The sequence below is a fragment of the Triticum urartu genome, chromosome 5, assembly GCF_003073215.2.
Source record: "Triticum urartu cultivar G1812 chromosome 5, Tu2.1, whole genome shotgun sequence".
Lineage (NCBI taxonomy): Eukaryota > Viridiplantae > Streptophyta > Magnoliopsida > Poales > Poaceae > Triticum > Triticum urartu.
The window spans coordinates 635215637-635238089 of NC_053026.1; the positions used below are offsets into that span (position 1 = coordinate 635215637).

At 46.1% G+C, this 22453-nt stretch overlaps 2 protein-coding genes across 2 annotated transcripts; one reads left to right on the forward strand and one right to left on the reverse strand.

Moving 5' to 3' along the window:
* Window positions 1-1598: 1598 nt before the first annotated feature.
* On the forward strand, window positions 1599-6210 carry LOC125507581 (arogenate dehydrogenase 2, chloroplastic-like). The gene is made up of 5 exons (XM_048672124.1): window positions 1599-1618; window positions 1733-1961; window positions 2023-2249; window positions 2354-2522; window positions 6033-6210. Exons 1-5 carry the CDS (start codon window positions 1599-1601, stop codon window positions 6099-6101), a joined length of 714 nt encoding a protein of 237 aa, XP_048528081.1. The 3' UTR covers window positions 6102-6210.
* An 11856-nt stretch (window positions 6211-18066) lies between these two features.
* LOC125507583 (protein SMAX1-LIKE 3-like) lies at window positions 18067-21644 on the reverse strand. The gene is made up of 3 exons (XM_048672125.1): window positions 21018-21644; window positions 19061-19223; window positions 18067-18974 (listed from the first exon to the last, which is right to left on the reverse strand). The coding sequence occupies exons 1-3, from the start codon at window positions 21596-21598 to the stop codon at window positions 18183-18185; spliced, it is 1536 nt and encodes a 511-aa protein (XP_048528082.1). The 5' UTR covers window positions 21599-21644; the 3' UTR covers window positions 18067-18182.
* Window positions 21645-22453: the final 809 nt, after the last annotated feature.

The window sequence follows — 22453 nt, forward strand, 5'->3', positions numbered from 1 at the left end:
CTGATGCTTGCGAACCATGCCTCATGGGCAAGATGACTAAGACTCCGTTCTCCGGAACAATGGAGCGAGCAACAGATTTGTTGGAAATCATACATACTGATGTATGTGGTCCGATGAATATTGAGGCTCGCGGCAGGTATCATTATTTTCTGATCTTCATAGATGATTTGAGCAGATATGAGTATATCTACTTGAGGAAACACAAGTCTGAAACATTGGAAAAGTTCAAAGAATTTCAGAGTGAAGTGGAGAGTCATCGTAACAAAAATAAAAGTTTCTACGATATGATCGTAGAAGTAAAATATTTGAGTTACGAGTTTGGCCTTCAGTTAAAAACAATGTGAAATAGTTTCACTACTCACGCCACCTGGAACACCACAGTGTAATGGTGTGTCCGAACGTCATGACCATACTTTATTAGATATGGTGCGATCTATGATGTCTCTTACCAATCTACCACTATCGTTTTGGGGTTATACATTAGAGACAGCTGCATTCACGTTAAATAGGGCACCATCTAAATCCGTTGAGACGACACCGTATGAACTATGGTTTGGCAAGAAACCTAAGCTGTCATTTCTTAAAGTTTGAGGTTGCAATGCTTATGTGAAAAAGTTTCAACTTGATAAGCTCAAACCCAAATCGGAGAAGTGCGTCTTCATAGGATACCCAAAAGAAAATGTTGGGTACACCTTCTATCACAGATCCAAAGGCAAGATATTTGTTGCTTTGAATGGATCCTTTCTAGAGAAGGAGTTTCTCTCGAAAGAAGTGAGTGGGAGGAAAGTAGAACTTGATGAGGTAACTGTACCTACTCCCTTATTGGAAAGTAGTTCATCACAGAAATCTGTTCCTGTGACTACTACACCAATTAGTGAGGAAGCTAATGATGATGATCATGTAACTTCAGATCAAGTTACTACCGAACCTCGTAGTTAAACCAGAGTGAGATCCGCACCAGAGTGGTACGGTAATCCTGTTCTGGAGGTCATGTTACTTGACCATGACGAGCCTACGAACTATGAGGAAACGATGATGAGCCCAGATTCCGCAAAATGGCTTGAGGCCATGAAATCTAAGATGAGATCCATGTATGAGAACAAAGTATGGACTTTGATTGACTTGCCAAAGATCGGCGAGCCATTGAGAATAAATGGATCTTCAAGAGGAAGACGGACGCTGATAGTAGCTAGAATTGTCGCAAAAGGTTTTCGACAAGTTTAAGGTGTTGACTACGATGAGAGTTTCAGTACTGGAAACAGGGAATTTGCCATCAGCCAGCTCTTTGCCATCTGCCAGCTGATGGCAAAGAACGTCTTTGCCATCTGCCAGCTGATGTCAAAGAACGTCTTTGCCATCTACTTATAAAAAACAGATGGCAAATAACTGACAGACGGCAAAGAACATGATTGCCATCAGCCAATTCTTTGCCATCTGCTAGTGGATGGCAAAGATTCTTTGCCATCTGCCAGCAGATGGCAAAGAGGTTGGCAAATCCTGTGGCCGTCAAGCGTGCAACGGCGTACCAGCCCCACCTCTTTGCCATCTGCCAGCAGACGGCAAAGATTCTTTGCCATCTGCTGGCAGATGGCAAAGAGATGGGGTTATTTTTTTCCAGGTAAAAAAAACTGTGGGGTTATCCCCTCCCCCTCTCTCCCCACCCATCCAGGTAAAAAAAACGACCTTCGCATCTCATCCACACACCGAACAGCCCCCGTCGATGGCGCTCTAGGCTCGCCCTCCGCCACCCTGTCGCCGGCCCCGTTGCTCCCCCGCCCCGTCGCCGTCGCTCCCCCTCCCCGTCGCCGGCCCTCCCCCGCCCCGTCGCCGGCCCTCCCCCGCCACCCTGTCGCCGGCCCCGTCGCTCCCTCGCCCTGTCGCCGGCCGCGTCGCTCCCCTGCCCCGTCGCCGTCGCTCCCCCGCCCCGTCGCCGGCCCTCCCCCGGCCTAACTATGGGTCAGGCCAGCCGCCGCCGGCGCCAAGCCCCCGAGAGACGCCACGACCTCCACCGAGCAGGAGTAGCAGCTCGCCTTCTCGTGGCGCGGCGCCTACGAGGAGCCGTCGCCGTCACCATCGGTGTCCTCGACGGAGGCGCAAGATCCCGCGGCGCTGCGCGTGGGGATCATTGGGTTCGGCAACTTCGGGCAGTTCATCACCAGGGGCATCCAGCGGCAGGGCCACGCCGTGCTGGCCACCTCCAGATCCGACTACTCTGACTACTGCTCCGCCCACGGGATTCGCTTCTTCAGGTGACCAGCCATGCCAACCCACGAACCTATCTTTCTTCGATTCCGGTCGGGATGCAACTGCAAGGGGATCAATCGATCATGCTGTGAAATGCTGACAACAACAGAAGCTTGGAGGCGCTGTGCGAGGAGCAGCCGGACGGGCTGCTGGTTTGCAGCTCCATCCTCTCCACGGAGTCCGTCGTCCGCGCCACCCCCCTCGCCATGCTCCGCCCCGACACCATCGTCGCCGACGTGCTCTCCGTCAAGCAGTTCCCCCGCAACCTCCTCCTCGAGGTACTTACATCAAATACAAATCTTCAACCCAAACTGTACTTACCATTGATGATCACACCAGTACCAATACCACTATTTCTTCTCGTGCAACTTGGACGAGCTAGCTATTTTTCCTAAACAACAACAACAAATCATTCAGATGGTTTAGACTATAAGTAAATGGCAACAATGTTCAGTGTGAATATCAACAAAGTATAGTTAAACCTGAATGAGGCACCCTTTCATTTTTTTTCATGTTGACCAAGTTATTTTTAGATTCTCTGTTTTGACATTTGTTGAAAATAAGGTGAGATCCACCTTTTAATTTATTGAAAGGAAAGTGAATGGCCTCTGATGGATTACTACCCCGTTGTAGATAACAAAGGAGTATAGGTCAAAACATCCTTGAAGGAGCTAGCGAAGGTGAGTAGTGGACATAACATGGCAAAAATGTGTCCTAGTTGGACTGAATACAAACAATCAATGGCCTATAAGACCCTATGATCTCTCAGCTCACCATGTATGCAAAAGGAAAATTAATCCATTAGGTTCATGACATTTCAGCTCATATTTTTTCTTATAAGAGGGATTATACAGTTTAATACCCTATGACTCCCAGCTCGACATGTATGCAAAAAGAAAATTAATCCATAAGTTTCATGCCATTTCTGCTCATATAGTTTTTGATATAAGAGAGATTCTGGAGTTTAGTAGAACACGGCGTGCACAATTATGTGTTTCCTGTTTTTTAGTACTATTTATTTTGATTTTACAGTACATGAGGGAGCATTTAAACTCTTGTGCAAAAACTCCATGCTCGAAAGAAATAACCTATATTGCCTCCATCTGCTAACTTCTGACTGTTCTGATTTAAAATTTATACCTACTCATGTAGCAAAAAAATATAAAAAACCCCGTCACAGAACATAGTTCATGTCAATATCAACAACAGTATATGAAATCCAGAGGTACATACAAATTATGATCCTTCGCAGCTATTGTTATTGTTCTGTAACAAACCAAGAATCGATTGAGCTGAATAATCAACAGATTTTATTGCTGCATGCAGAGCGGTGCATAAGCACACTTGATGATTGCACCCTGTTATTGTTGACTGAACTTTGTTTTCCCTCTCAAATAATGTTATCACAAAGATTATTTCATTATGAATCTATGTCCTCTTCCTATAGCTTGCGTACCTAACTCCCTGGGATAATATAGCACCTTGCAACATGTGTGATAGTTCAATGATTACTTCATCTTTATAGGCCCAACTTAATGTCAAATCCATCAAAGAATGCAGCATATTCCCTGATCTCTTTCCTTTTTTATCTCCTAGGGTACTACCGCATCTGAGTAAATATGCATAACTAAACAACATATTCACAGGCAGATTACAGAGTCACCAGAATACTTCCCTCCAAAACAATTCAGCTATATGAATCAAACAATATGATTTGTTTTTGTCTTGTCATACATATACCAATTGGTTACCCATATCCATGCAAATGTCTCTTAATTGGAATGGAAATTTAACACACTTTTGATTCAAAAATTGAAACAGAGCAAGGCTGAGCACTCTTGAATTAGTTAGAATGCTTCACAAATCCTGTAAGTTGGTGAACTAAATCACGACTACTACTAATGCATGAATAGCAGCAGATGGTAGACCTTTTTGGGAAAATATATTTGATGCATCTTTATAAAAAGTTGAAATGTCTTGGCTGGAAGTTCATCCCAGCAGCTGGGTAGAAGTCAACACATACAAACAATCTGAAAGAAAAACCTGCATGTGAACTCATCTAGGTTTCAGTACTGAATATGTCCCAAACTCCCAATAACAGTCAAGAAGGCGGCGTTGAACTGGTTGGTGAAAAATCATTGTACCTAGCACCTTGGGTGAGTTTGCATGTAAGTTCACACACATGCAAGAATGGTGTTTATACTTTCCAAGATTTCATGATCAAGCTTGATACCACCTGACACGGAAATATATAAAAATATGATTTCAGCAAGGTACAATCAATATTACGCAAGAGACATGCCATGCATACATATATATAAAATTTATTTTCTTAAGGCAATAAAATTAAAATACCCTTTATACGTATATCTTTTGAGTTGAATCCTAGTATCATTGTCCTAATAAGTTAGAAGCTTATGCTAATTTAGCATGAGGATAGACTGAATTTTCAGTTTACACACGTGATGCTTATGCCTGTCAGTGCATGTGCTGAAGCAGCCAAACCAACATGTTCAACCTAGTGTTAAAACATACAGTGGAATCACGTGGAGGATCTTCCGCATCTTTTCCCTATATAAGAAGTCAACTACAGTATGGCGCATTCAGTAAAGTATTTGAAAATAAGTGACATCCACATCGAAGTTGTGTTTGCTTCATGCAACTACATGCATATACATTATAGCAATCTCACTACAGGAAAAACTTTGTAAGCTGTGTATGTTTCATACATGGCAAAAGTTGTTTCAAACTCGGCGAACTGTAAGCCAAGTGTTACACTCGGCGTATAGCACACAGCTTACAACTGGTCGGCTTAGTTGATTGATAGAGTAAAACCCGCATTAAAGAAAATGACTGCATGTACGTCACCATCATCATAGTTATCGTGATCAATCTCCTAGAAAAGTTGGCAAATTGAGCAGAAGAAAAGTTGGCAAATTGAGACTAAAACCCGCTTTGTTTCGTTTGTTGGTGCTAACTAGAGTAGATGACAACATTAGCATGCACAAGCCTCATGCCTCTGCTTCGCCATGAGTGTACATGAAAGAAAAAAAGTAGCTCTTATAATTTGCAAAAAATAAACAAGAATGGAGTGGCTGCGTAGCATGTTTCGGTGTTGCGGCCAGGCGAACACTTTGGTACGTGGGCACCTGCTAATTAATTCCGTCATTAGCCCTCGTGAATGGTGCGGATGATGGTGGACACCCCACGAACATGTCCACTTGCATCTTGACTTCCTCTGCACCCATCATCGTGACTTCTGACATGGTTTCGTCTATAGGATGAAATTAGATGCTACTCCTTGCGTTTCAAAATAGTTGACAGTCAAGGGTAGAAAGAACTCATAGACATGATCTATATTGACAACTTTAGTTTGGACAGAGATGAAGTAATCAATTTTGGACATGTGGATGGCATTCAAATATGTCGGTTTCGAAACTGAATCAAGAAGGCCACAACACATAAAAATTGTAAACTATGGCAAGCAGTTTGTAATATCTGCTTATTTGGATGAACATATTTTAGCTCCTAAATATCTTCACATGCTTAGCTAGCTCCAAAATGACATAATAACCTTACTTAGCTCTAGAATGACCTTAGCATGGTTTACACCAAATGACTTAGTATGCTTAGCTAGCTCAAAATGACATAATAACCATACTTAGCTCGAAAATGACCTATTTTACAGATATAAGTTGCATCATAATAATCTTCACATTTTAGTTGCATCATAATAATCTTCTTCTTCTAGTCTTCTTCTTCTAACTTTCTTCTTTCCCATTTTACAGATTTGCTTAAGATCACAGAAGCTTGGGTTGATGGAGTGCTTGTATTTAGTTTTTGTTTTGACCTTGTGAAACTTGCTACCTATGGATGAAACTATGTAATATTGATGAAACTATGTATATGTACGGATGAAACTTGCTACTATTGGTAACATGTATTGGATATATGTGTTCATGACTATTGGTAATATGTGTTGAATATGCTATATTTGTCATATAAACATATTTGTGTTTGATTTCTGTGAAAATGAATTGATATAAGAAAAAACAAAATTAAATGGGGCAATATAGTCACTTTGCCATCGGCTGGCAGATGACAAAGAGCTTTGCCATCAGCTGACAGATGGCAAAGAGGCCACGTGTCATCTACATGTAAAATTTGGGCTGGCCTATTTGGGCTCTTTGCCATCTGCCAGCAGATGGCAAAGCTCTTTGCCATGTGCTGGCAGACGGCAAAGCATGCAGCCTTTGCCATCCGTTGGCGCACGGCAAAGAGCCTGCATACTTTGCCATCTGCTGGCAGACGGCAAAGAGCCTGCAGCCTTTGCCATCTGCTGGCTGACGGCAAAGTATGCCGTTAGCCTTCTAACGGGGCTAACCCCGTTAAGAGGCTTTGCCATCTTCTAGCTGATGGCAAAGCCACAAGCTCTTTGCCATCAGCCAGCAGACGGCAAAGAAGCCTTTGCCGGCAGGGTTTCAGACAAACTGTATGCCATCTGCTGGCAGATGGCAAAGCCTTTGCCATCCGCCGACCATGCCTTTGCCATCTGCCATGGCAGATGGCAAAGTGCCAGATTCCAGTAGTGTTTCTCACTCGTATCTATGCTTAAGTCTGCCCGAATCATGTTAGCAATTGCCACATTTTATGAGATCTGGCAAATGGATAAACAAAACTGCATTCCTTAATGGATTTATTAAAAAAGAGTTGTATATGATGCAAACAGAAGGTTTTATCAATCCTAAAGGTGCTAACAAAATATACAAGCTCTAGCAATCCATCTATGTACTGGTGCAAGCATCTCAGAGTTGGAATATACGCTTTGATAAGTTGATCAAAGCCTATAGTTTTATACAGACTTGCGGTGAAGCCTGTATTTACAAGAAAGTGAGTGGGAGCACTACATCATTTCTGATAAGTATATGTAAATGACATATTGTTGATCGGAGATAATGTAGAATTATTCTGCAAAGCATAAAGGAGTGTCTGAAAGGAGTTTTTCAAAGAAAGACCTCGATGAAGCTACTTACATATTGAGCATCAAGATCTATAGAGATAGATCAAGACGCTTGATAAGTTTTTCAATGAGTACATACCTTGACAAGATTTTGAAGTAGTTCAAAATGGAACAGTCAAAGAAAGAGTTCTTGCTTGTGTTACAAGGTGTGAAACTGAGTAAGACTCAAAGCCCGACCACGGCAGATGATAGAAAGAGAATGAAAGTCATTCCCTATGCATTGTCCATAGGTTCTATAAAATATGTCATGCTGTGTACCAGATCTATTGTATACCCTACACTATTTTTGGCAAGGGAGTACAATAGTGATCTAGGACTAGATCACTGGACAACGGTCAAAATTATCCTTAGTGGAATAAGGATATGTTTCTCAATTATGGAGGTGACAAAAAGGTTCGTCGTAAAGGGTTACGCCGATGCAAATTTTGACACTGATCCAGATGACTCTAAATGTCAATATGGATACATATTGAAAGTGGGAGCAATTAGCTAGAGTAGCTCCGTGCAGAGCATTGTTGACATAGAAATTTGCAAAATACTTACGGATCTGAATGTGGCAGACCCGTTGACTGAACTTCTCTCACAAGCAAAACATGATCACACCTTAGTACTCTTTGGGTGTTAATCACATAGTGATGTGAACTAGATTATTGACTCTAGTAAACCCTTTGGGTGTTGGTCACATGTCGATGTGAACTATGGGTGTTAATCACATGGTGATGTGAACTATTGGTATTAAATCACATGGCGATGTGAACTAGATTATTGACTCTAGTGCAAGTGGGAGACTGAAGGAAATATGCCCTAGAGGCAATAATAAAGTTATTATTTATTTCCTTATATCATGATAAATGTTTATCATTCATGCTAGAATTGTATTAACTGGAAATATAATACATGTGTGAATACATAGACAAACAGTATGTCACTAGTATGCCTCTACTTGACTAGCTCGTTGATCAAAGATGGTTATGTTTCCTAACCATAGACATGAGTTGTCATTTGATTAACAGGATCACATCATTAGGAGAATGATGTGATTGACTTGACCCATTCCGTTAGCTTAGCACTTGATCGTTTAGTTTGTTGCTATTGCTTTCTTCACGACTTATACATGTTCCTATGACTATGAGATTTTGCAACTCCCATTTACCGGAGGAACACTTTGTGTGCTACCAAACGTCACAACGTAACTGGGTGATTATAAAGGTGCTCTACAGGTGTCTCCAAGTTACTTGTTGGGTTGGCGTATTTCGAGATTAGGATTTGTCACTCCAATTGTCGGAGAGGTATCTCTGGGCCCTCTCGGTAATGCACATCACCTAAGCCTTGCAAGCAATGCAACTAATGAGTTCGTTGCGAGATGATGTATTACGGAACGATTAAAGAGACTTGCCGGTAACGAGGTTGAACTAGGTATTGAGATACCGACGATTGAATCTCGGGCAAGTAACATACCGATGACAAAGGGAACAACGTATGTTGTTATGCGGTTTAACCGATAAAGATCTTCGTAGAATATGTGGGAGCCAATATGAGCATCCAGGTTCTGCTATTGGTTATTGACCGGAGACGTGTCTCGGTCATGTCTACATAGTTCTCGAACCCGTAGGGTCCGCACGCTTAAAGTTCAGTGACGATCGTAATAAGAGTTTTTGTGTTTTGATGTACCGAAGGTTGTTCGGAGTCCCGGATGAGATCGGGGACATGACGAGGAGTCTCGAAATGGTCGAGACGTAAATATTGATATATTCGATGACTATGGTTGCACATTGGAAGGGTTCCGAGTGGTTTAGGCATTTTTCTGGAGTACCGGGAGGTTACCGGAACCCCCCGGGAGAAGTTATGGGCCTTATGGGCCATAAGAAGGAAGCACACCAGCCCACAAGGGGCTGGTGCGCCCCCTTTGGGCAGGAGGCCGAATTGGAGAATGTTTGGGGGTGCGCCCCCCTTTCCTTCTCTCCTACTCCTCCTTCCCCTCCTCTCCTACTCCAACTAGGGAAGGGAGGAATCCTACTCCTGGTGGGAGTAGGACTCCTCCAGGGCGTGCCATAGGGGCCGGCCCTCTCCCCCTCCTCCACTCCTTTATATACGGGGGTGGGGGCACCCCATAGACACACAAGTTGATCTTCGTGATTGTTCCTTAGCCGTGTGAGGTGCCCCCTTCCACCATATTCTACCTCGGTCATATCGTAGCGGTGCTTAGGCGAAGCCCTGCGTCGGTAGAACATCATCACCGTCATCATGCCGTTGTGCTGGTGAAACTCTCCCTCAACACTTTGCTAGATCGGAGCTCGAGGGACGTCATCGAGTTGAACGTGTGCAGAACTCGGAGGTGTCGTACGTTCGGTACTTGGATCGGGAAGACGAACGACTACTTCCTCTACATTGTGTCAACGCTTCCGTTGCCGGTCTACGAGGGTACGTAGACAACACTCTCCTCTCTCGTTGCTATGCATCACCATGATCTTGCGTGTGCGTAGGAAAATTTTGAAATTACTACGTTCCCCTACAAGACGTTATGAACGCTTGGCAGTCACGTGCTGATGATTACTCCCTCTTTCAGTGCGGCATGCTTTACAGCTTAGAACCGGGGCTCCAAAAGCATTTTGAGCGACACTTAGCATATGAGATGTTCGAAGAGCTAAAAATGGTTTTCCAAGCTCATGCCCGGGTCGAGAGATATGAAGTATCCGACAAGTTCTTCAGTTGTAAGATGGAGGAAAATAGTTCTGTCAGTGAGCACATACTCAAAATGTCTGGGTTTCATAACCGCTTGACTCAGTTGGGAGTTAATCTCCCGGATGACGCGGTCATTGACAGAATCCTTCAGTCGCTTCCACCGAGCTACAAGAGCTTTGTGATGAACTTCAATATGCAGGGGATGGAAAAGACCATTCCTGAGGTATATTCAATGCTGAAATCAGCGGAGGTGGAAATCAAAAAGGAACATCAAGTGTTGATGGTGAATAAAACCACTAAGTTCAAGAAAGGCAAGGGTAAAAAGAACTTCAAGAAGGACGGCAAGGGAGTTGCCGCGCCCGGTAAGAAAGCCGCTGGGAAGAAGTCAAAGAATGGACCCAAGCCTAAGACTGAGTGTTTTTATTCCAAGGGAAGTGGTCACTGGAAGCGGAACTGCCCCAAATACTTAGCGGACAAGAAGGCCGGCAACACTAAAGGTATATGTGATATACATGTAATCGATGTGTACCTTACCAGTACTCGTAGTAGCTCCTGGGTATTTGATACCGTTGCGGTTGCTCACATTTGTAACTCAAAGCAGGAGCTGCGGAATAAGCGGAGACTGGCGAAGGACGAGGTGACGATGCACGTCAGGAATGGTTCCAAGGTCGATCTGATCGCCGTCGGCATGCTACCTCTACATTTACCTACGGGATTAGTTTTAAACCTCAATAATTGTTATTTAGTACCAGCTTTGAGTATGAACATTGTATCAGGATCTCGTTTAATTCGAGATGGCTACTCATTTAAATCCGAGAATAATGGTTGTTCTATTTATATGAGAGATATGTTTTATGGTCATGTTCCGCTGGTGAATGGTTTATTCTTAATGAATCTCGAGCGTAATGTTACACATATTCATAGTGTGAATACCAAAATATGTAAGGTTGATAATGATAGTCCCACATACTTGTGGCACTGCCGCCTTGGTCACATAGGTGTCAAACGCATGAAGAAGCTCCATGCAGATGGACTTTTGGAGTCTCTTGATTACGAATCATTTGACACGTGCGAACCATGCCTCATGGGTACCAAGACTCCGTTCTCAGGAACAATGGAGCGAGCAACCAACTTATTGGAAATCATACATACTGATGTGTGCGGTCCAATGAGTGTTGAGGCTCGCGGTGGCTATCATTACGTTCTCACCCTCACTGATGACTTGAGTAGATATGGGTATGTCTACTTAATGAAACACAAGTCTGAGACCTTTGAAAAGTTCAAGGAATTTCAGAGTGAGGTTGAGAATCAACGTGACAGGAAAATCAAGTTCTTGCGATCAGATCGTGGGGGAGAATACTTGAGTCACGAATTTGGCACGCACTTAAGGAAATGTGGAATAGTTTCACAACTCACGCCGCCTGGAACACCTCAGCGTAATGGTGTGTCCGAACATCGTAATCGCACTCTATTGGATATGGTGCGATCTATGATGTCTCTTACCGATCTACCGCTGTCATTTTGGGGCTATGCTTTAGAGACTGCCGCATTCACTTTAAATAGGGCTCCGTCGAAATTCGTTGAGACGACACCGTATGAATTATGGTTTGGGAAGAAACCTAAGCTGTCGTTTCTAAAAGTTTGGGGATGCGATGCTTATGTCAAGAAACTTCAACCTGAAAAGCTCGAACCCAAGTCGGAAAAATGCGTCTTCATATGATACCCTAAAGAAACTATTGGGTATACCTTCTACCTCAGATCCGAAGGCAAGATCTTTGTTGCCAAGAATGGATCCTTTCTAGAAAAAGAGTTTCTCTCGAAAGAAATAAGTGGGAGGAAAGTAGAACTTGATGAAGTATTACCTCTTGAACCGGAGAGTGGCGCAGCTCAGGAAATTGTTCCTGAGATGCCTGCACCGACTAGAGAGGAAGTTGATGATGATGATCATGAAACTTCAGATCAAGTTGCTACTGAACTTCGTAGGTCCACAAGGACACGTTCCACACCAGAGTGGTACGGCAACCCTGTCTTGGAAATCATGTTGTTAGACAACGGTGAACCTTCGAACTATGAAGAAGCGATGGCGGGCCCAGATTCCGACAAATGGCTGGAAGCCATGAAATCTGAGATAGGATCCATGTATGAAAATGAAGTATGGACTTTGACTGACTTGCCCGATGATCGGCGAGCCATAGAAAATAAATGGATCTTTAAGAAGAAGACAGACGCGGATGGTAATGTGACCATCTATAAAGCTCGGCTTGTCGCTAAGGGTTTTCAACAAGTTCAAGGGGTTGACTATGATGAGACTTTCTCACCCGTAGCGAAGCTAAAGTCCGTCCGAATCATGTTAGCAATTGCCGCATTCTATGATTATGAGATATGGCAAATGGACGTCAAAACAACATTCCTTAATGGTTTCCTTAAGGAAGAATTGTATATGATGCAGCTGGAAGGTTTTGTCGATCCTAAGAATGCTCACAAGGTGTGCAAGCTCCAACGCTCGATCTATGGGCTGGTGCAAGCATCTCGGAGTTGGAACATTCGTTTTGATGAGATGATCAAAGCGTTTGGGTTTACGCAGACTTATGGAGAAGTCTGCATTTACAAGAAAGTGAGTGGGAGCTCTGTAGCATTTCTCATATTGTATGTGGATGACATACTGTTGATGGGAAATGATATAGAATTCTTGGAACGCATAAAGGCCTACTTGAACAACTATTTTTCAATGAAGGATCTTGGAGAAGCTGCTTACATATTAGGCATCAAGATCTATAGAGATAGATCGAGACGCCTCATTGGTCTTTCACAGAGTACGTACCTTGACAAGATATTGAAGAAGTTCAATATGGATCAGTCAAAGAAGGGGTTCTTGCCTGTATTGCAAGGTACGAGATTGAGCACGGCTCAATGCCCGACCACGGCAGAAGATAGAGAAAAGATGAGTGTCGTCCCCTATGCCTCGGCCATAGGGTCTATCATGTATGCTATGCTGTGTACCGGACCTGATGTAAACCTTGCCGCAAGTTTCGTAGGAAGGTACCAAAGTAATCCCGGCATGGAACACTGGACAGCGGTCAAGAATATCCTGAAGTACCTGAAGAGGACTAAGGATATGTTTCTCGTTTATGGAGGTGACGAAGAGCTCGTCGTAAAGGGTTACGTCGATGCTAGCTTCGACACAGATCTGGATGACTCTAAGTCACAAACCGGATACGTGTATATTTTGAATGGTGGGGCAGTAAGCTGGTGCAGTTGCAAGCAAAGCGTTGTGGCGGGATCTACATGTGAAGCGGAGTACATGGCAGCCTCGGAGGCAGCACAAGAAGCAATCTGGGTGAAGGAGTTCATTACCGACCTAGGAGTCATACCCAATGCGTTGGGCCCGATGACTCTCTTCTGTGACAACACTGGAGCTATTGCCCTTGCCAAGGAGCCCAGGTTTCACAGGAAGACCAGGCATATCAAGCGTCGCTTCAACTCCATTCGTGAAAGTGTTCAAAATGGAGACATAGATATTTGTAAAGTACATACGGACCTGAATGTGGCAGATCCGTTGACTAGACCTCTCCCTAGAGCAAAACATGATCAACACCAGAACTCTATGGGTGTTCGATTCATCACAATGTAACTAGATTATTGACTCTAGTGCAAGTGGGAGACTGTTGGAAATATGCCCTAGAGGCAATAATAAAATGGTTATTATTATATTTCCTTGTTCATGATAATTGTTTATTGTTCATGCTATAATTGTGTTATCCGGAAATCGTAATACATGTGTGAATACATAGACCACAACACATCCCTAGTGAGCCTCTAGTTGACTAGCTCGTTGATCAAAAGATAGTCATGGTTTCCTGACTATGGACATTGGATGTCATTGATGACAGGATCACATCATTAGGAGAATGATGTGATGGACAAGACCCAATCCTAAGCATAGCTTAAAGACCGTGTAGTTCGTTTGCTAGAGCTTTTCCGAATGTCAAGTATCATTTCCTTAGACCATGAGATTGTGCAACTCTCGGATACCGTACGAGTGCTTTGGGTGTGCCAAACGTCACAACGTAACTGGGTGACTATAAAGGTACACTACGGGTATCTCCGAAAGTGTCTGTTGGGTTGGCACGAATCAAGACTGGGATTTGTCACTCTGTATGACGGAGAGGTATCTCTGGGCCCACTCGGTAATGCATCATCATAATGAGCTCAATCTAACCAAGTGGTTGATCACGGGATCATGCATTACGGTACGAGTAAAGTGACTTGCCGGTAACGAGATTGAACGAGATATTGGGATACCGACGATCGAATCTCGGGCAAGTAACGTACCGATTGACAAAGGGAATTGTATACGGGATTGATCGAATCCTCGACATCATGGTTCATCCGATGAGATCATCGAGGAGCATGTGGGAGCCAACATGGGTATCCAGATCCCGCTGTTGGTTATTGACCGGAGAGTCGTCTCGGTCATGTCTGCGTGTCTCCCGAACCCGCAGGGTCTACACACTTAAGGTTCGGTGACGCTAGGGTTGTTGAGATATTAGTATACGGTAACCCGAAAGTTGTTTGGAGTCCCGGATGAGATCCCGGACGTCACGAGGAGTTCCGGAATGGTCCGGAGGTGAAGATTTATATATAGGAATTCAAGTTTCGGCCATCGGGAAAGTTTCGGGGGTAATCGGTATTATACCGGGACCACCGGAAGGGTCCCGGGGGTCCATCGGGTGGGGCCACCTATCTCGGAGGGCCCCATGGGCTGAAGTGGGAGGGGAACCAGCCCCTGGTGGGCTGGTGCGCCCCCCCATGGGCCTCCCCTGCGCCTAGGGTTGGAAACCCTAGGGGTGGGGCGCCCCACTTGGCTTGGGGGGCACTACACCCCCCTTGGCCGCCGCCCCCCTTGGAGATTGCATCTCCTAGGGCCGGCGCCCCCCTAGGGGTCCTATATATAGTGTGGGGGAGGGAGGGCAGAGACACCCTAGCCCCTGGCGCCTCCCTCTCCCTCCCGTGACACTTCTCCCTCTCCCTGAGCTTGGCGAAGCCCTGCCGAGATCACCGTTGCTTCCACCACCACGCCATCGTGCTGCTGGATCTCCATCAACCTCTCCTTTCCCCTTGCTGGATCAAGTTGGAGGAGACGTCTTCCCAACCGTACGTGTGTTGAACGCGGAGGTGCCGTCCGTTCGGCGCTAGGTCATCGGTGATTTGGATCACGACGAGTACGACTCCATCAACCCCGTTCTCTTGAACGCTTCCGCTCGCGATCTACAAGGGTATGTAGATGCACTCCCCTCTCCCTCGTTGCTAGATGACTCCATAGATTGATCTTGGTGATGCGTAGAAAATTTTAAAATTCTGCTACGTTCCCCAACACCAGGCGCCGCCGGATCTCCTTCGTTATCCATGCCAGGTTCGTCCTCTTCCTCAGCATGCAATATTGGGTCAAATTGAGCCATATCTTCGAAATTTTGATCAGTTTGAACACCGTTTTCTCCAGGAACCCGCACAGGCATAAGAGAAGAACCAGTACCAGCAAAAACATCATCACATTGATTAGTACAATTGTTGTCGCCCCCATGATCAAAAGACCGAAGATGTGGAGGAAGAAGGAGGATTTCCTTGCGGAGAAGTGCACCGGCATTTGGATGAAGAGATGCAAAGGGAAACACAGGCTTATCAAACACAACATATATAGATATATAGACCCGACTAGTGGGAACATCAAGGCATTTGACCCCTTTATGCATGGGGCTATAACCTAAGAAGACACATCTTTTTGAGCGGAAAGCGAGTTTACGTGTGTTGTAGGGTCGAAGATTGGGCCAACATGCACAACCAAAAACGCGAAGAGATGTGTAGTTAGGTGTGACACCTAGGAGTCGTGTAATGGGTGTTTCAAATTTGATGAGTTTGCTTGGAAGCAAGTTGATAAGATATGTGGCAGTTAAAAAGGCTTCATCCCAAAATTTGAGTGGCATGGACGCATTTGCTAATAATGCAAGCCCCATATCAACTATGTGATGGTGCTTTCTTTCGGCAGACCCGTTTTGTTGGTGAGCATGAGGACAAGAGACATGATGGGATATGCCAAGTTTTTGGAAGAAAAAGTTCAATTTTTCATACTCACCACCCCAGTCACTTTGCATAGCAATGATCTTGGAGTTTAGTTTGCGTTCAACAAGATTTTGGAAATTGATAAAAACTTGGAACACATCACATCTTTTCTTCAGTAAATAAATCCAAGTAAATTTACTATAGTCATCAATAAAGCTTACATAATAGGAAAATCTACCAACGGAAGTAGGAGCTGGCCCCCATACATCTGAAAAGATAAGTTGTAGTGGAGCAGTAGATACACTAGTAGAAATAGGGTAAGGTAATTGATGACTTTTTGCTTGTTGACACGGATCACAAACTGACTCAACACTAGGCTCATAAGCGAGTTTATTTTTGCTAAGAACATATTTAACTATGACTGAAGATGGATGACCCACGACTATGCCACCTTGATGATGAAAGCTTGGTGACCCACTGTTTATTGGACCACGAAGATGATGATGATATGAGTAGGTAGAGGCCTCCCACACACCGTCCTCTAAGAATGATTCTCCTTGTTCTCAAGTCCTTAACCAAGAAAAAATAAGGATAGAACTCTATAAGAACATTGTTATCAAGAGTTCGTTATCAAGAGTGAATCGATGAACGGAAACAAGATTTTTTGATGTTTGAGGAACGTGCAAGATATTTGTCAAATGTAATTTTTTCACGGGGTTTTCAACAATTGAACTACCAATGTGTGTGATATCCATACCAGAACCGCTTGCCGTGCGAATTTGGTTGCCTCCATTGTACTTCTCCCGCATCGTCAACTTGTCAAGTTCACCTGTGATGTGGTTTTTTGCTGCACTGTCGGCATAGCAATTTGTGTCTACGCCATATGAGGCGGCATGTGCCTCCTTTTCTTCTGGCTCGTTCTCCTCATAGCGCCACCAGCAGACCCGTGCACCTCCTAGATGATGCATGTAGCATATTTGGCACTCATAATAATCATGTTGCTGCTCACACACCTGGTGCTGCTGTTGCTGCTGTCGAGGACGCCCTCTAAAGCCGTTGCCACCGCTGGAGGAAGAGGGTTGGCGGTCACCGCGGTCACCACGGCCACGCCCCCGTCCTCCTCGCCCACGGGATCTGCCGCTGGACTGTCCACGACCTCTGTAGACCGCGTTGGCAGATGAGTGAAATCCGCCTGAAGAGGAATCACCTAGCATCTCCATCCTTTGATCACAGGCAGAGATTTGGGCGAAGAGATCATCAGCGGTGATGGTGTTCTTGACAGCGCCGATCGCCGCCACCACGGAGTCGTAGTCGTGGTCCAGTCCGGCCAAGATGTAGTCCACCATCTCCGGATCAGAGACGGGACGACCGGCAGCAGCTAGTTCATCTCCGAGGCTCTTCATCTTCGCCATGTACGCCGAGCTTGACATGCTGCCCTTCTTAGTGTTGGTGATGGCGATTCTCAGATTGGTAATCCGAGATTGTGACTGCGAGGCGAAGAGGTTTGTCACCGTCGTCCAGAGCTCGAAGGTGGAGTCCTTCCCGACGACCTGCGCAAGAATTTCTGGCGACATGGAATTGAGGAGGTAGGACAGGACCTGCTGGTCTTTGGCGATCCAGGGCCCGTACAGCGGATTCGGCTCTAGGGCCGTGGTCTTGTCAGCCTTTGTGACCTCCACCATCCTGGGCGGAGCGGCATCTGTGTTGTCGAGGAGTCCAGTCACCTGCGCTCCTCGCAGGGCTGGTAGCACCTAAGTCTTCCAGAGGATAAAGTTTCCTCGTGCGAGCTTCTCAGATGGCGGCGAACCGAGGTTGAGGGTGACGCCGGTAGAGGAAGCCATGGAGACAATAGTATGCGGTTTCTAGGTTTTGATTTGTGGGGTATGTGGTTTTCTAGGGTTTTGGTTTGTGGCTAGATGTATGAGAAGAGGCGGCTCTGATGACCATGAAAGATAACGAGCGATCCCTTACTCCCTCGATGGGGAGCGGGTCGTGTATATATTGAGATCGGGCAAGCCTGCCTTGGCATACAAGGAAGAGATACATGAGTTTGAGAAGAATACGAGAAGGAGAAGGAAGGTCGGTTGAGATTACATGTTTTCTCTGACATGACTAACAGCAGCCGTCCATTTTCAAAATGGTTGAGAACACCTGGAATGGTTTGAAAGAATATCCTCTGCTAATTGAAAAGGAAAACACCATCGACGACACTTATGACCCCCTCATCATGAGCCAAACTGTCTTCCTCCTCTTCCCCGTCCACTGCACAAACGTTCAGATCCCAGCAAAGACCACGACGTGGTCTCACTTCCATGTCCATGACGTCACGTTCGTCCTCGTTGTTATGTCGTCGCTTCACCCGTGGGGAGGAAGCGGAAGCTACAGACCTCGAGTCACACACGTCGGAGCTTAGCACCACGATGGCATCCTCCAAACCAACCACGTCGTCGTTGTATCCCCTCGCCATTGTTCCTCCCGTAATCGCATTCTTGATGCGCATTTCCGAATCACCATCCAGTCGGTTGACGCCATCGATCAATATGACGCGGTGAGGGTTCACCGCAATCGCTTCAAACAGCCTCGCCCCTACGTCACCACCATTGCCATCGCCGTCGATGTCCGGTGATCTCTGCCTCTTCAGGGCAAGTTTGCCGTTGTGTGCGGGGATGTCGGGGTTACCCTGAACCTGCAGGGTGGTGAACTCGGCGTAGGAGCCAAACACGAGGCTCGCGAGCTCCCGAGCAACCGCCGTCTTGCCCCCACTATCCCTTCCTCGGAAGAGCAGCCAGGTCGTCGGCCATACGCCCGCCCTCCGCCTCGTCACGCCGGATCGGCACCGGAGCACCGTGCTCGATATGCCGGGAAAGATGTTCGCGTGCCGCGGAACGCGCAGCTCGAGCGCGCCGCACAGGATCTTGAGATTTTGCGCGGTGAGCTCCGTGAACTTCGGCCGGCGGGAAGCAGACTGCATCTGTCACGTGTCACGGATCGTGAGTTCTTGACTTCATGCGTGACTGACATTAGACGCATGTATCTATCTCAATGTGTTATACGTACGTTTGCTTGAAGACTGGCGCCGCAGTACGTTGTACTGGTGTATTTTGTACATTTGTAGCGGTGGAGCCACGGAGGCAGGATCTCCGTCGTTGCCACCACCTCGGTGCCGCATAAGAAAGCCGGCTGCGTTGTTCCTGATTTTCCTTTGCTAGCTTGACATTCACTGTAAGAAAACAGGCATAATTAGTCTATTTCTCAGCCCTAATTAAGTTCCATACATACGCATGCATCTACATTGGCCAAATGGGCTATTGTTGCCTTGTTAGCAACTAGATTTACTTCCAGCACAGACGAGGATATTCGAGATCGATAAGGTTTGGTTGGTCCCAGTTCCACAAACACCCTTTATGTCGGCTCCTAATCTCGAAGAAGTTGGCATATGACAAAGCCAAGATTGTGTAAAAAGTTTGCTATGAGAAGCATGAGCGACAGGATAGAATAGTGCATCATGCAAGGAAAACCGCATAGATGAAAATATAGTACCATTCCTATGGTTGGTCGGACAAAGAGGCCATCATATGTAGTATAGTCGATTAAGAGAGCCCTGGTTACATTTCTAACACTAGAACTGCATGATAACACTCCCATTGTCCATGACTCCATGTAGTGACACCTTACACAATGCCACCGAGTGAAACAAAAATGTTAGAGAACCAGTTAGACATAGACATATTCGCATCATGAACCATATGGTAGGAGGAAGTTCTCTATTCCGTCTATTGTACCAATCTATAAAGTTCGATTCGGGTGAACTGGTTTCATTAATTAAAGTTTGTGGCTTGTTAGATCTCCTTGAAAGTCAAAGTTTTCTCTAGCTAAAGACAATTTGTTCAAATGGGGATATAATGTTAAATAAGATATAAATGCATGTTATGTCATCAAGTGGTAATCATTGAGCAACTTTTCTTTCATAGTGCACTTGCTAGATTTATTCTGTGGAGTTGCAAAATGCACAACTAGAAACTGATAGCTCTCGATAATTTCATAGTGTTAGTTATGTGGCTTATGCATTTTCCTCATAAAGCCAGAGAAGTTGCACTTATAGGAGTTCCTGCGGTATTCTGGTCCATTTGGAAGTCAAGAAACGCGACTTGCTTTTATCACGGTTACCGCGTGATTCCATAGTGTGATATTTCAAGTAGCTCACTAGTTGTACTATTAGGCTGGTTTGCTAAAGGTAAATTTTTCTTCCAAGATGTTTGTTGTGTTTCGAAGTGTGTGCCTTGTAATTGTGAGGGCCTGATCTATTTAATACCCCCTTTGTCCGGAATTACTTGTTGTAGAAATGGATGTATCTAGATGTATTTTAGTTTTAGATATATTCATTTTTATCTAATTATGTGACAAGCAATTCAAGACGGAGGAAGTAATTCGAAAATAAAGAGGCAAAACACTGAACCCTATGTTGCTAAAGATCCATCTATACGCAGGCCGAGCCAACAGTCTAACACATAGGTTCCTCAGGGTCACGGGAGCGGATCCGGGAGAGGTTGCCACTCTTTCCCTTGCGGAACCAGGCGTGATGCATATGTTGTCATTTGTGCCAGTCAGAGCATCTTCAACAGACGCGCTAGATTAGTCGCGCACTGGAAAAAACGACTATACTGCACGCGCGCAACCGAGACTGGCTCTCTAAGTAGACACGCTAAAATCCGGCACGCGCAAAGTAGGTTCAGCGTGCTGGAAAACGGCATCGCGCGCTGCTTATTTGATGCGCCGGCTCGCGTGTGCTGTAAAATCTGGGTTGCTATAGGTGGGGCCGCCAGATTGGGCGCCCTGTTTTTACGCTTTTGAAAAAGCAAAACACTAGTCCGACGTGCTAAAACTCTATTTCGGTGCCATAAAAAAAATTAACGCGCCGCGCAACCGAGTCAGTTGGAGATGCTCACAGGAAGAAGGAAAAAGTCAATCATAGACGTGCATGCATGCCGCACTCTGGAGCTAGTAGGCTACGTACTTTCCGTCCGGGACGACGTGGGCGATGACCGACGGCTGAAGTTCCATGATGTCGCAACTTGCCTTACTCGGGTGCTCCCAAGAGACGGCGGCGCTCACTATGCTGGCCCCGGCCTGGGACTGGGAGCTCGAGAAGCCGGCCGCGCGCATGACACGGTCCACGCTCGGGTCGTCAAGGATGGAGAGGACAAGCTGCTCGAGCTTGCCGACCACGGCGCCCCTGCGTCCCCGGTGCACCTGCGCCCGCTTCAGCGCGGCCACGAACGCGTTCGACGGCGCCGGCTCGACGCGGTCGCCACCGTGGTGGATCACGGACGCTGGCCTGGCCAAGGGGAGCCAGCCGAGCGCCACGTCTAGGCGGAGGCCGAGCGGGTTGTGCTGCTGTAGCGGGTGGGACTGGGACCTGGCGCAGGCCGCGCAGAGGATGGCTGCCGCTGCCGGGGACGCCGAGAGCATGGCGCTGGCGATGTGGAGCGGGGTCACCTGCGCGTGCCCCCGCAGCCTCGCCAAGCTCAACGCCTGCCGCACCACGGCGGCCGCCTCCTCCCCCAGCGCGTGCTCCTGCCCGCCGGTGATCCGCATGCTAGACCGAGCGTTCGACGCGCGCTAGCTAGCTACTCCTACGTACTTTCGGGTGTGGTAAACATACCCACACGCCGAGATTTATGCAGGTGAGGCCGTGATCGAAGTCGTGGTTTTCATGATGCATTATTTCGGTTACGTACTTACGATAGATCTGAGTACCCCGTCAGTGTGTATACCCCGCAAATCCTTTGTGGTCACTAGTTCCGGCACAAGATCGACCGTACATCATCCTCATCCATGTACATGCAGTCATGGCAGAAGGGTGCAGTATATGTAAATATATCTGTGCCCATTTATATCCATGTGGGTGTGATCATCGGCAGTAATCATGGTGGACATGACCGTGTGATTATTGCCGAACATACGAAGGACAGCAGCTATAATTTGTTTGATTGTTACTACTCCCTTCGTTTCCCTACAAATTTTTCTCGGCAAACTTTTGATCTATTCATCTTCAATCATGACAATGCACTTAACACCAGAACTAGTAAAAATTACATCCAGATTCATAGACCACCTAGCGACGATTGCAAGCACCGAAGTGAGCCGAAGGCGCGCCGCCGTCATCGCTCCTCCCTCGCCGGAGCCGGGCACAACTTGTTGTAGTAAACAGTCGGAAAGTCGTCGTGCTAAGGTCCCATAGGGTCAATGCACCAGAACAGCAACCGGCACCGATGAAGAGAAACTTAGATTGGAAGAATCCAACCTAAAGACACATGAAGAAAGACGAACAAAGACCGGGTCCGATAAGATCCACAAAAACAACCACCGACCGAATCCCGCAAGATCCGACAGAGACACACCTCCACACGCCTTCCGACGATGCTAGAAGCACCATCGAGACAGTGGCTA